General features: G+C 40.5%; 2 protein-coding genes across 2 annotated transcripts in view; one reads left to right on the top strand and one right to left on the bottom strand.

The window, feature by feature from the left end:
• The window catches only part of LOC129824004 (laminin subunit gamma-1-like), a 75,367-nt gene extending 65,628 nt beyond the window's left edge, over nt 1–9,739 (bottom strand). The window contains exon 1 of the mRNA XM_055883246.1: nt 9,067–9,739. Coding sequence (XP_055739221.1) covers nt 9,067–9,439 — 373 coding nt within the window. The 5' untranslated portion in view covers nt 9,440–9,739. The remainder of the gene's footprint in view (nt 1–9,066) is intronic.
• The window catches only part of LOC129824005 (testicular spindle-associated protein SHCBP1L-like), a 28,705-nt gene that overhangs the window by 3,615 nt on the left and 9,268 nt on the right, over nt 1–15,822 (top strand). The window lies entirely within an intron of this gene.

Here is a 15,822-nt window from a genome sequence, read left to right on the forward strand (position 1 = left end):
ATGTCTCCCTCATTGTTCACATCCTTCATAGAGACTGACATTTCAGGGAATAGGTGAAGAGAATTCCCCTCAGATGGGCACACCATGAATATTAATTTCTCTTCTGTACTGAGTGTGGGCTAAACTGGATAACAGAATTTGCCTGGGGATGAACTTTCCTGAACTTACAATACAAACATTATTTGTAAGGCATCATCGTGTATTTGAGGCCTAGGGATTCAAGAGTGGAGGATACTGTATTAGAAAGACAGGAAACATCTTCAACCTCTAGTTAAATGTCTGCTGTGTTGTCAAGTCGGGACATGCCTTCTTCCTGCCCAAACCAGCCCTTCAAGGGCATACTGAGATTAAAGTCATCCAAGCCTCGAATATATACAAACAAAAGCTTAAATCGTAACAAAATATGGTAATTTAACCAATACTTTTATTTTAAGTGACTTACCATTAACACACAAGTCACTTGTCCCTCCCATTTTTACATCATTGTACGATGCATGGAATCGCTTTACAAAATAAAATGCATTACTATCTTTTTTTTTTTTTAATCCACAGAGAATCAAAACAAACATGTAGGCTACTCTGCCTATTGGCTTCTTCGCCTATTCAAGCCTGCCTCAAAATACAAATACAATTTAAGGCTCTCTTGGTGGATGATTGGCCACCTTTGGTAGCCTATAAAATATTGCAACATTACAATTACAACCAGGGCTCAAACTAAAGGGTGTCCTGTCATACCTGGGCCGATTAAAAATAGGTCTACGGTTCAAAACAGACTCTGGGACGACAGTTCCAAAATTCATACAACCACTGCACATTAGAAAATGTAAAAAACAATGAGGCTGATGCAACAGATCAGTCTGTTTAGTTTAAAATGTTGACAAAGTTCATTTTCTTCATATTATAAGCTCAACAATGCGCACATGGCTGTAGGCCCCAACAATCCAAAATGCAATTAGCAGGAAAACACCGTTCTCAAAAGCGCAAGCGGTTTCATGTGATATGAAAATCTGTTAGAAATCAAGAGGGATCGAGATCTAAAGCTGTATCTACTAGCATGTATCTACTAGCATTACTAATACAAATAGGAGTATACATTTTGCTGCTGGACAATAAAATAAAGTTGATTTGAAAACCAATAAAACATGAGAAATATGCTGGTTGCAATGGCATATTAAGCGTTTAAATAATTCTCTCAACATTTCTATGGTCGTTCGTATTTTGGCAAGACTACTTTGAAACAAGGTAAGACATGCTTAATAAAATGACATAAAACAGGCAGGTTAACAATTGAGTTTATTTTATTTTTTACAGGGACAGTGCACATTAATCAATGTTTCAGTAAAAGTGACGGTTTTATCCAGCCGGCTAATTTTCAACCGCAGTCCCTGGGCAGGTTATTAAAAACAATATAGACAATCATAGAGCAGTGAGCACACGCAGAGCAACAGAACAAAAAGAAACAAGACAAAATCCATTAAAAGCAACAAAGTGTTTCCACACCTCACAAGCTACAGACAACATGGAAAGCGGCAATACACAGCTAGGGATTATGTTCACAAATCTGATTGACCTTTAGCCATTTTTTGTGAAAGTGTGATAGGTGGTGCAGTTATGTGTGTCTGATGACAGTTTTCCAGACATGGAAAGCTCTCACAGAGAAAGCGGATTTACTAAAAGTGCTTTTCCTCAAGGGAACTATACAGTTACCTCTCATGGCAGACCTTGTGGATCTGCTGCCATATGTTTGGGTTTTCTGTTTAACAAAAATACTGAGTGGAGGGGGAGCCAGGCCATTTAGGATCTTGAATACAAGACATGCGTCGGTGTATTGCACAAGATTATCCCAACTCAGGAGCTCATGCTTTCTGAGCATGTAACAGTGATGATGGTTATTGGGCTTCCTATCAAGCACTTTGAGAGGCTGTTTGTAGATGGACTAAATAGGTTAAGGTTGTACAGCAAGCGGGGGAGTATCATAGATTTGAATAACAGTTTTTCTACCTCTTTATATGAAATTGTTTGACTACATCGGAAATTAGGTTGAATTTGGTTATTTGAATTACATTTCACATGCTTTTTAAAAAGAGAGGTCGGAATCAAGTATGATGCCAAGGTACTTAAAATCAGATACCACCTGGAGCTTCTCCCCTGACACAGATATCTGGCTCAGTAGCATCTGTTGCCCTCTCTGTGAAAAACATGGAGTTTTTTTCACATTGAGATGCAAACACGAGACACTGAGACACTTTGTAACCTGGACCATTACAGTAGTGAGTTCTTGTGCAGCTTGTTGTTAGCTCTTTGCATGCACATATATCACTATCATCTGCATACATTTGAACTTCAGACCCAGTACAGACAGAAGGCAGATCATTAATGTACAGGCTGAACAGGAGGGGCCCCAGTATTGACCCTTGGGGCACGCCCACATCATAGCTAAGAGTGGGCGACAGCTCATTGCTCACTCTGACACACTGAGTTCTGCCTTCAAGGTATGATTTCATCCATCTCAAGGCTTCGGAGGAAAGTTGAACTTGGACAATTTTGTGATGAGAATCTTATGGTTAACAGTATCCAAAGCCTTCCTTAGGTCCAGAAACACAGCCCCAACAATGCCCCCTTTTTCCATCTTGGACTTCACATTTTCCAGAAGAAAGCTAAAGCTAAGTTAAATTGTTAAACAGTTTCAAAATGCTGACCACCTCCACTCAGACTCAAGGTGGGTGATGTGCGGTGCGCAACAGGCACTGTCCTTCACTCTCCGGTCTTGTGACCATTTGATCTGAACACACCGTGCCTCGAGTATGTTGGCAGAATCAAGCCTATAAACGTTAATTATCCTTTATTATCGCTGTCAAACATGACTGTCGTTTAGCATATATTATGTAATTAAAAGTTTGGTTACATTTTCTGGCGCCTCCCTCATGTCAGCATCAGTTTGGACACGAGGCTGTAGCCAATATGCATATCACCTACACTTTGACATGTAGGCTTTTATATTTAAGTAAAAAATGGATTTAAATATTACTCCAATGTTGGCCTCTCTTATCCAATTCTGATTGGAGTAATTGTTAGATATTGTGATGAGTTTTTTTTTTTTACTTCTCCATTGTGACAACTTAAATCTATATTCTTCTTGTCTGACTTATTTTATTGTCACGGACAAGAGCTAATGTCGAGCAATGAATCTAGGCCAATCATTCTATTAAGAATAAGAACTAATGCATAGCCGCACAAACAGCAAGATTTTGAATGAAAATATTTTATTTGACCTCAACAAGCAACAAACATAATTCGAGGGAGGACGATGTTTCCTTCAAACCAAAGGTTGGCAAACAGAATGTAAAGAGGACTGCCTGCCTTAAAAAGAAGAAACCCACCATTGTGGCTTTTAGCTTCCTTTCCCACTCCCTTAGTCACCTCCCCACAGTGATTCACATAATGTGAACAATCAGTGAACTTATGCATTTAGTGATAACAGGAAACTAACAGAGGCCAATTCATGCCAAGCGTGCCAACCTTCTGTGCACTTGTGAGACTTTAATCTATTAGTAGGCCTAAGTCAATAATAAAATGATATTAAAAGTTTAATGTTGCGAATGACAGGATGTAGGAAATAAGTTGAGAATATGACTGTACAGAAATTGTTCACTTTCCCCCCCTTGAACATACTGTCAACATTTAATAATATTAACAACATAATAAGCTTGGAAGGTACCGGTGACTGGAAAAATAAAAGAAACAGTTTCTTAAATAGGGCGTTGGGCCACCCCGAGCCAGAACAGCTTTAATGCACCCTGGCATAGATTCTACAAGTGTCTGGATATATAGGGTTGGGCTGTATGCAGATTTTCATACTGTCATACCATTTCTGTACCATACCAGGGTATACGGTATTACCGGAAGTGCACACAAAGTGGCTCTACTTAAACATAAAAACACACAAAATTTATGCAACCAGAAAATTGGATTGAATATCTCTGCTGTAACCAAGAAGCGTGATCTTGAAATCAAGCCACTTAGCTAGCAAGTTAACTGGAGCCCTGAGTTTGATATCATTTTCTTATACACTGCTCAAAAAAATAAAGGGAACACTTAAACAACACAATGTAACTCCAAGTCAATCACACTTCTGTGAAATCAAACTGTCCACTTAGGAAGCAACACTGATTGACAATAAATTTCACATGCTGTTGTGCAAATGGATGGACAACAGGTGGAAATAATAGGCAATTAGCAAGACATCCCCCCAAAAAGGAGTGATTCTGCAGGTGGTGACCACAGACCACTTCTCAGTTCCTATGCTTCCTGGCTGATGTTTTGGTCACTTTTGAATGCTGGCGGTGCTCTCACTCTAGTGGTAGCATGAGACGGAGTCTACAACCCACACAAGTGGCTCAGGTAGTGCAGTTCATCCAGGATGGCAAATCAATGCGAGCTGTGGCAAAAAGGTTTGCTGTGTCTGTCAGCGTAGTGTCCAGAGCATGGAGGCGCTACCAGGAGACAGGCCAGTACATCAGGAGACGTGGAGGAGGCCGTAGGGGGGCAACAACCCAGCAGCAGAACCGCTACCTCCGCCTTTGTGCAAGGAGGTGCACTGCCAGCGCCCTGCAAAATGACCTCCAGCAGGCCACAAATGTGCATGTGTCTGCTCAAACGGTCAGAAACAGACTCCATGAGGGTGGTATGAGGGCCCGACGTCCACAGGTGAGGGTTGTGCTTACAGCCCAACACCGTGCAGGACATTTGGCATTTGCCAGAGAACACCAAGATTGGCAAATTCGCCACTGGCGCCCTGTGCTCTTCACAGATGAAAGCAGGTTCACACTGAGCACATGTGACAGACGTGACAGAGTCTGGAGACGCCGTGGAGAACGTTCTGCTGCCTGCAACATCCTCCAGCATGACCGGTTTGGCGATGGGTCAGTCATGGTGTGGGGTGGCATTTCTTTGTGGGGCCGCATAGCCCTCCATGTGCTCGCCAGAGGTAGCCTGACTGCCAATAGGTACCGAGATGAGATCCTCAGACCCCTTGTGAGACCATATGCTGACACATGCACATTTGTGGCCTGCTGGAGGTCATTTTGCAGGGCTCTGGCAGTGCACCTCCTTGCACAAAGGCGGAGGTAGCGGTCCTGCTGCTGGGTTGTTGCCCTCCTACGGCCTCCTCCACGTCTCCTGATGTACTGGCCTGTCTCCTGGTAGCGCCTCCATGCTCTGGACACTACGCTGACAGACACAGCAAACCTTTTTGCCACAGCTCGCATTGATGTGCCATCCTGGATGAGCTGCACTACCTGAGCCACTTGTGTGTGTTGTAGACTCCGTCTCATGCTACCACTAGAGTGAGAGCACCGCCAGCATTCAAAAGTGACCAAAACATCAGCCAGGAAGCATAGGAACTGAGAAGTGGTCTGTGGTCACCACCTGCAGAATCACTCCTTTTTGGGGGGATGTCTTGCTAATTGCCTATTATTTCCACCTGTTGTCCATCCATTTGCACAACAGCATGTGAAATTTATTGTCAATCAGTGTTGCTTCCTAAGTGGACAGTTTGATTTCACAGATGTGTGATTGACTTGGAGTTACATTGTGTTGTTTAAGTGTTCCCTTTATTTTTTTGAGTAGTGTAGTTATACTTAACTTATAGTTAAAAGCAGTGGCGTAGCACACACACATTTTTTAGAAACGGTATTCAAAATCATACCATCGGTATTTTGCCCAAGCCTAGTCTGGAACTCTTCCATCATTTGGTGTTTTGTTGATGGTGGTGCAAAACACCGTCTCAGGCACAGCTCCAGAATCTCCCATAATTGTTCAATTGGGTTGAGATCTAGTGACTGAGGAGGCCATAGCATATGGTTTATGTCATTTTCATGCTCATCAAACAATTCAGTGACCACTCGTGCCCTGTGGATGGGGGGGATTGTTATCCTATGGGGGCATAGCCATGGTAGCCAAAATAATGGCCCCATCTTGCATTTTTATACATGACCCTAAGCATGATGGGATGTTAATAGCTTAATTGACTCAGGAACAACACCTGTGTGGAAGCACCTGCTTTTAAACAACGTTGTATCCCTCATTTACTCAAGTGTTTCCATTATTTTGGGACCAATATTTTGGGACCTGTATGTCAGATAACACAGTAGTGTTCATGCCATTTATAGTAATCACTCTAATATCAATAAGACAGCATCAGCAATCCTGAATGTTAGGGCTCATTGCACCAGGAGCTTAGGTAATGAGAAGAGTCAATTGGAATTGCAAACTTGAGTGCTACTTCACAAAAGGAAATTATATTTTCCGACCCCTGGCTATGGTGTGCTTATCTTGAAGTGTATTGTGCTTTGAGGGTGTTATGGCGGAATGTGTAGACCGAACATGTAGTGTTTGTCCCATGTTTCATGAGCGGAAATAAAATAACCCAGAAATGTTCCTTACACAAAAAAATGCTTAATTTCTCTCAAATGTTGTGCACAAATTTGTTTACATCCCTGTTAGTGAGCATTTCTCCTTTGCCAAGAGACAATCAATCCACTTTACAGGTGTGGCATATCAAGAAGCTGATTAAATAGCATGATCATTACACTGCTGCACTTAAGGCTGTTGCGGTGACCGTATTACCGGCACACTGTCGGTCACCAGTCATGAAGGCAGTCAAATTCCTCATGACCGTTTATTCATGGTAATTAGGCTTTTCCCAGCTCTGATGCTGCTCTGGTCCTTAGTAGCCTACCAAACTTTCAAATTGCCTGGTACTTAGTACTCTATTGTCCCTCTAACCACTCTGACATCAAGGCAAATGTAATCAAAAATCCAATCAAACACTTGAGAGCCCATGTTGCACAACATTTCTATTGGCTATGCAACTGCGGGAAAGAAACTAATTTCCATTAATAAAAAGAGGATCCCATGAGCTTTCTATAGGCCAGGCCTACTATAGTAAGCACATTGGTTACATTTACAACAGGAGTATAGGCTACCTGGGAGGCATGAAAACAAGCCACGGGGGAAAAGCGTCCTCCATTTGCTATTGTAGGCTGTGTGTGGAAGCCAAATATGTTTATGTTAATTGACGGTCAATTACCGTGAGACTGACAGTTATTTGCTTGACAATCCCCGCTGACGAAATTGCGTGACCGCCACAGCCCTAGGTGCAATAAAAGGCTACTAAATGTCTCAAGTTATGAGGGAGGCAGCAATTGGCATGCTGACTGCAGGAATGTCTACCAGAGCTGTTGCCAGAGAATTGGACGTTAATTTCTCTACTATAAGCTGCCTACAACATCGTTTTAGAAAATTTGGCAGTACGTCTAACCGGCCTCACAACCACAGACCACGCGTATGGCGTTGTGTGGACGAGTGGTTTGCTAATGTCAATGTTGTGAACAGATTTCCCCATGGGGGCAGTGGGGTTACTGAAAAGGCAGGTATAAGCTACAGACAAAAAACACAATTGTATTTTATCGAGGGCAATTTGAATGCAAAGACACACCTTGATGAGATCCTGAGGCCCATTGTCATGCCATTCATCCTCCGCCATCACCTCATGTTTCAGCATAATACACGGCCCCATGTCACAAAGATCTGTACACAATTCCCGGAAGCTGAAAATGTACCATTTCTTCCATGGCCTGCATACTCACCCGACATGTCCCCCATTGAGCATGTTAGGGATACTTTGGATCAACGTGTACGACAGAGTGTTCCAGTTCCTGCAAATATCCAGCAACTTCACAGAGCCATTGAAGAGGGACAACATTCCACAGGCCACAATCAACAGCCTGATCAACTCTATGTGAAGGAGATGTCATACTGCATGAGGCAAATGGTGGACACACACCAGATACCGACTAGCTTTCTAATCCAAACTCCTACTTAAAAAAAAAAAAAGGTATGTGACCAACAGATGTATATCTGTATTCCCAGTCATGTGATATCTGCAGATTAGGGCCCAATGTATTTATTTCAATTGACTGATAGTTCATATATGAACTCAGTAAAATCTTTGAAATTGTTGCGTTTATATAATTTTTCATTATAGAATATGTGACTACAGTCCTCCACCAGCTTATCAAAGTGTGTTACCTTAGGCTACAAAGAAGCTACAAGGAGACCTGACTAAACCACTCAGGAATGTCGAGTACTAAAACAGTAGTGCTGGGTGAATACTGAAACTCGTCTCAAATACGTCATGGAACGTTTTTCATTTGAAATTAACTCTAGTAAAAGCACTCTTCCAATCATTATTGGAAGGACAGTTATATTTCAGTACATGGGTCTCCACAACATGTGACCCCCCCACAGTTGAACTTAAAATGTCTCGCATCATCGTCCATTTCATATGGCCTACTCTATAAAGTACTCATTAGTCAAAGCTAACAAGACCCAGATGGAGCATTTGATATTCATAGCTCGAGTCTAGAACTTTCAGCTGTGCGGCAGTTTGCGCAAATTCCAGTATGTAAAAGTATAACTAACTGAGAAATCCATTCCTCTGGTTAAATGTAATGCATGAAGAGCATGATAACCGTTTTCATGACTGAATACACAAAGAAAACGCAAATATATATTTTAGGCACATTTTACACGCAGATTGAATTCAATGAGCTGACAAGGTTTAAAAAAACGGTCGCTCTGCGCATGAACAATGCAGTTATCCCACTGTTCCTAGACAGTCATTGAAAATAAGAATTTGTTATTAACTGGCTTGCCTAGTTAAATAAAGGTAAAATAAAAATTAATAATAAAGCGTATCTACTGATGGCGTCAGGAGCTGTCTTGTCCGCAGCAAAGAATTGAGTCAGTGTGTGATTGCCATACAAACATTGTTGCACATCTCGGCTTGTCAACTAGGATTTGTTTTCAAATTGAAACTTTGTAATCAAACCTATTCTATTCGTGGTTCATTTTAACAGTTGTTTCGAGGTCAATGTTTGCTCCGAGTTAAAAAGCCACCCCCTAATCCGTCTGCCGATGAGATGAATAGTGCTCTTACGGTAACGGTAGCTAAACATATTGGACTGTTTTATGCGCTCGAAACATAATAAAACCAACACTTACCAAGATGAAGAGTTAGATTGATTGAGTGTGGATACTGGATGCCCGCTAACATAGTTTGACTTTGCCACCAGGTGGTGTCCTGTTGATTGTTGTAATCGGTGAGGTACACAGCACTGTGGTGTTGTCTGCGATCCCTGGCATCGCAGATGTGGCACGACTTGGTGACCCCCGTAACCCCGGTTTGTACGCAGTATTCTTCTGGTGGAGAGCCACAAGTATTGGTAGCTACCACAGTGACATTGAAAGCAGCGTTGACAAACTCTGGCATGCATCGCTGAGGACGACTCGAATCGTCAGTGCATTCATCCATAGCACTGTGGCTGAAGACAGCCAAACAAGTAAATGAAAACAAAACTTGAATAACCCAACGCATTCTCAGCTATTCTAAAAGCCGTTTCAAATTTAAGCTACAACTACACGAATCCCTCTATTACACCTTTGAACTTTCAATTTATTGGTAACTACCCAGTTACCGCAATCTTGATAAAACAAGTAAAACCATGCGGAAAACTTTCAATCGCTTCTCTTTAAAAATGCGTTTGTTCCTTCCAGAATTATTGTCCTTGCTCTAACGCAGACTTCCACGGTCTCAGTGCTTTGTGTCCACCGCCATGGAGAAACTTCAGAAGGAAAATAACTATATCCGACTACACCCTAGGATCTACTGCGCAAGTCAAAACTTGAAAAAAAATCTCGACGTCGACTTCCGCGTGGAGGATGCTTTGATGACGCGCAGAATCTTTTACGAGTTTAACATAACGTTCTTCAAACTATCACCACTGTTTTAGTTTTCCACTCTTTTGACAGTGCGTATTGCCTGCCAGAAACGCAAAACCGCATAGGAAGAGTGGGCATTTCAATACAACACGACAAACAAAACTTCGACAGTATCAACCATGCATTATTTATTTATAAACTAGTGAAAAAAAAGCGGGGGGGGGGGTTGTCAAATTAAAAACGCCTATCTGCAGGTAATATTAAGACACGTTAATGAATAAACATATAAGAGTTGAAAAATAGTATCTATACAGATACTTAAAATAGTGTAAAAAGGCCTAGAGTAAACATACATATTAAGCCCACTTCCATCTTCGGATTCAAAGAAAAAACAAACATTTCCTGCTGAGTAATGTTTCAACCATTAATCTGGTTGTTCTTTAACAGTTTTTATTCTAAACCAATCCGATTATTGGAGTTATTGAAAGTTGTGTAACCTCCCAGTAATGGCCCATTTGAAAGCTGCAATAAAACCTGAGGCGACCCTCAGATAAACTCATTATTCAGATATTTGTGTGACCATACTTTATGTAAAATTAAGAGATTAATGTTCTGATATATTATTACTATTTCTTGCCATTTGAAAATGTTTTTTTCATGCTAGCAGTTGTGCCTGCATGTCAGTCACACAGTAACAACATAACTTGGTGAACTATATAACAAGATCATACATTTCAGGCATTTAGAGCTTACATTTTTAAATGCATTTTTTCTTATTTAACTGTTAAATTAACCTTGCATTGTTATGCATAGACACCATTTTTGTCAATTTGACATTTCTCTCAGGTGGGCTTAAAGGTATAGTAGCACAAAAAGCACTCCCTCTATACATTATGTAAATGGTAATAAATATATATATTTCAATATGATCAATACTAATGTTGCATAATAATGTAGTCTAATGTGTCTATTTATACCACAAACCATTGGTTTCCAAATATTTTCAAAATAGACTTTGCTATTCTGTCTTTTTTATCTTAAATCACTGTTCCAACTAAGCCCAGTATGTTCCTATTAAGCCCGATTTGTATTGAAACATATGGATAGTGTTGATATCCCTAATATTCAGTGAACGTGAGCATAAATATTTTTTGTTCAAATTTAAGTTGATTAAAACAAACAAAATAGTTACGCATAAGTTGCATCTATCCACGGTGCCTTTACCAAGATTAGAAACGATTAGGAACAATTAAAAACCTCTGTACTCTCTCCAAGACGTTTGGAATGGACAGTTGGTCGTTGATGCGGACAGAAAATAATAAGATCAGGGTTGAGGGATAGTTTTGGACAAAAATGCAAACAAATGAGGGACAAGAAGATGACTACTCGTGCACTTTTGGGTGGGGGCAATGTCATATTGTTGTCCTTCATTCATCCTGGTGATTCTGTTTTTAGCTCCACCCCCTGTACTTTTGTAATACAACAGTAGAGGGGGAGATTTGAAACTGTCTTCAGATAGTTCAATTTGTCTTCCTAAAACCTAATTAACAAGAATAGCAATACAGCACATGTGAATCAGCTTTCAGATAATTAATTTGAAGTTGTGTGTTAGTGTCTTTTTTTTTTCAACTAATCTTGTCTTGACTGAAGTCTATGATTAGTTGAATTAGGTTGACAAGAACAAAAGCCTAAGTCCGCATTGATCTCTGTGGATATGATTCGACACCCCTCTGTTGAGTGCCACTTTCATGCTGAATAGTAATGATCAGTTTATATTTTAGGGGATATTAATATAATACAAACTGACATTTCTTATATAAAATTTTAAGTTATCATTTGGAAATTTATTCAAATGTATGAATTAAGAGGTGGGCTTATTTGGAACACCCATGAGCTTAATAAAATGGGTACATTCGTTACCCTTTAAGCCCAGTCCAAACTCATCAAATATTTGTATGTGTTATTAAAAAAAATTGTAAGTACAGTCCTAAAACTTCACATGAGAGATTAATCTTTTAATTTATACTCACTTTTCGTATTATTATTATTATAATTTTTTAACTAGGTGTGTCAGTTAAGAATAAATTCTTATTTACAATGACGGCCTATCCCGGCCAAACCCTAACGACACTGGGCCAATTGTGCGGCGCCCTATTAGACTCCCAATCACGGCCGGTTGTGATACAGCCTCTCATCGAACCAGGGTTTGTAGTGATGCCTCGAGCACTGAGATGCTGCGCCACTCGGAAGCCTAATATTAGGGCAATATGTTAGAAATGTCTAAACTTAGATTTTGTTGTGGTTAATAGGTACACTTACCCTAATCAAAAAACATAATTTGTAGGCATAAACTTTTCTCATTGGTTGTCAAAAATGGGTCATCAAATGGCATCTCAATAGCAATGAATCTCAACAATTATTTTGTAGCATTCTGTGTCATAAACCCAAACTTTTTCTTAGGCAGTGTGCAGTAGAGGCATCCCAAAACAAAATACAGAACTGCCCTTAAGAACCTAGATTTTCTATTGAAACCAAGTTAAGTCTATTAAAAAGTAAGCTAGAGATAAGCAGGAGGGTTATTGTCCTGCCTAAGTAGGCTTGGGCGATATACCGTTTATACTGTATACCAGGGTATTTCTTGCTTTTCAACCGTTACTCTGAAAAATGGTAACCCTGTTTTTAGTTTCCAGAAAATAACTGAAGCAGAGGTTCTAATTGCCCTGTGTGCCATTGATACTAAGAAATCCTTAGGCGCTGACAATTTAGACCCGTACTTACTTAAGTGTGCTGCACCTATTTTTGCTGGTTCAGTAACACACATTTTTAATCTAACATTAAGCACAGGAAATATCCCTAAGGTGTGGAAAGCAGCTTTTGTTCTGCCATTACATAAGGGAGGTGACGGTAGTGATTTGGATAACTATCGACCCATCTCTAGGCTCCCTTGTCTGGTAAAGATTCTAGAATCTATAGTCAACAAACAGTTACAATCTTTTCTTTCTGCTAACAGTATTCTTAGTACCAATCAATCTGGTTTTAGATCTAAACACAGTACCACATCGGCCACTATGCTTGTTGTAAATGATATTGCAAATGCCTTAGACGATAGAAAGCACTGTGCTGCGTTGTTTGTAGATTTGTCAAAAGCTTTTGACACTGTAGACCATGCTATCCTTTTGAGTAAGCTGTCATCTATAGGACTGGGCACTGATGCCTGCCGATGGTTTTATGACTATCTTAAAGATAGAACTCAAGCCGTCATGGTCGATGGGGTCAAGTCTGACCCCTTACAGTTACTTAAAGGGGTCCCTCAGGGTTCAATAATTGGCCCACTATTGTTCTCACTTTATATAAACAACATTGGTGATGATGTCAGATATTGTAAATTCCATTTATATGCAGATGACACAGTGATGTACTCTATTGCTCCAACAGCGGACCAAGCTTTAATGCAGTTGGAGTCTGATTTTAGGATACTACAGGGGTCTCTTTTACAGCTTAAACTTGTTTTAAACGCTAAGAAAACAAATGTCATGTTTTTTTCTAGGTCTAAACTCTCAGTTAGAAACACGTTTGTAATCACTAGCTTGGATGGTACTCAAATCAATAAGGTCTCTGCATATAAATACTTAGGGGTATGGTTAGATAGGCTTTCTTTTAAAAAACATGTTACTGAATTGGGAAAAAAGCTCAAATTCAAGATAGGATTCCTTTACAGAAACAGGGCTTGTCTGTCCTCTGTAAATAGGAAAAAAATTGTGCAGGCTACTTTTATGTCCGTTTTAGATTATGGTGATATTATCTATATGCATGCATCGGCAAACACATTAAAACCACTGGATGCTATTTACCATTGTGCACTCAGGTTTATCACGGGTGATAGTTACAGAACTCATCACTGTATCCTATATCAACATGTGGGTTGGGTCTCTATCTGTGAGGCGAGAGCAACATGCTCTTGTTTATTTATAAAGCACTTCTTTTAAAACTACCTCCATATATATCATCATTAATTTCCACAAGATGTACTAATTTTAAAACCAGATCACAGATGTGGATTACATTAGAGACTCCTGCGGTCTCCACAGAGTTGGGTAGGACTGCCTTCAGTTCCTTTGCACCTTATTTATGGAACAAACTGCAGATCCAACTTAAGTTAGACACTCTGGTGTCCCTTGCCCATTTTAAAATGTTTATGGAGGATCAATATGATGTTGTCTGTGATTGTTTCTGTTGAATTGTGTATGTTTTGAAATGTTCTTGTCTGTATGTCTAAAACTGTACATGTCAACATGTTTACACAGGGCACAGCCGTAAAAGAGATCCAGGTCTCAGTCTGTTTTCCCTGTTAAAATAAAGATAAAAAAAATATATATATATATATATATTTCAAAATACCAACAGTATGATTTTCCATGGGGGCACGTGCAACGCCATTGCTTATAACTAACTATAAGAAATCTATGATGTGTCAAATAAATTATATCCATATCTGGGCTCCTGCTATACATTTGATTTGCTAACTTGCTAGCTAAGTGGCTAGATGTCAGGATTAAACTTCTTGGTTACAGCAGAGACATTCAATGCCCTCCTGGATCCCACAACCCTGCTTGTGGGAAATGACGAAGAGCTCTTATAGGACCAGGGCACAAATAATAATATTCTAATATTCAATAATTTTGCTCTTTATTTAGCCATCTTACATATAAAACTTTATTTCTTAATCGAAAATTGTGAAAAACTCACCACAGGTTAATGAGAAGGGTGTGCTTGAAAGGATGCACATAACTCTGCAAAGTTGGGTTGTATTGGAGAGAGTCTCAGTCTTTTCATTTTCCACACAGTCTGTGCATGGATTTAGTTTTCATGCTAGTGAGGGCCGAGAATCCACTCTCACATAGGTATGTGGTTGCAAAGGGTATCAGTGTCTTAAAAGCTCAATTTGCTAAGGCAGGATACCCTTGAGGGTAAAAAGTGCAGGCTAACCAAGGTTGCCAGGTGCACGGTGCTTCCTCCGACACATTGGTGTGGCTGGCTTCCGGGTTGGATGCGTGCTGTGTTAAGAAGCAGTGCGGCTTGGTTAGGTTGTGTTTCGGCGGACGCATGACTCTCGACTTTCGTCTCTCCCGAGCCCGTACGGGAGTTGTAGCAATGAGACAAGATAGTAATTACTAACAATTGGATACCACGAAATTGGGGAGAAGGGGGTAAAAAAAATAAAAATTCAACAAGCTGTTCTGTGAAAATTTTATTTAACCACGAAATCTGGCAGTGGCTTCTGATTAAATAAAATGTGTCAGAGGAAACACCGTGCACCTGGCAACCTTGGTTAGCGCGCACTGCGCCCGGCCCGCCACAGGAGTCGCTGGTGCGCGATGGGACAAGGATATCCCTACCGGCCAAACACTCCCTAACCCGGACGACGCAAGGCCAACGGACCTCCCGGTCGCGGCCGGCTGCGACAGAATCTGGGCGCGAACCCAGAATCTCTGGTGGCACAGCTAGCACTGCGATAGTGCCCTAGACCACTGCGCCACCCGGGAGGCCCCAGCTTGTTGAAATTTTGATGAGGCTCTCTTGTTCAGATATCTGTAAGTGGACTGGAGGCATGGCATGAAAGGGATAGCGAATCCAGTTTGTGTCATCTGTTTCGGGAAAGTACCTGCGTAATTGCACACCCAACTGACTCAGGTGCTTCGCAATATCACATTTGACATTGTCCGTAAACTTAAGTTCATTTGCACACCAAATAAATTATACAATGATGGAACGACCAGTGTGTTGTCCTTGTTAAATGCAGACAACTTCTTAATCATAGCCTCAATTTTGTCCCGCACACTGAATATAGTTACAGAGTCCCTGTAAATCATAGATTGAGATGATTCAGGCGAGAAAAAACATCACCCAGATAAGCCAGTCGTGAGAAACTCGTCATCATGCAAGTGGTCAGACAAGTGAAAATTATGATCAGCAAAGAAAACTTTAAGGTCATCTCTCAATAAAAAAAAAAAACATGTCAATACTTTGCCCCTTGATAAC

This window comes from Salvelinus fontinalis, chromosome 26 (assembly GCF_029448725.1).
Source record: "Salvelinus fontinalis isolate EN_2023a chromosome 26, ASM2944872v1, whole genome shotgun sequence".
NCBI lineage: Eukaryota > Metazoa > Chordata > Actinopteri > Salmoniformes > Salmonidae > Salvelinus > Salvelinus fontinalis.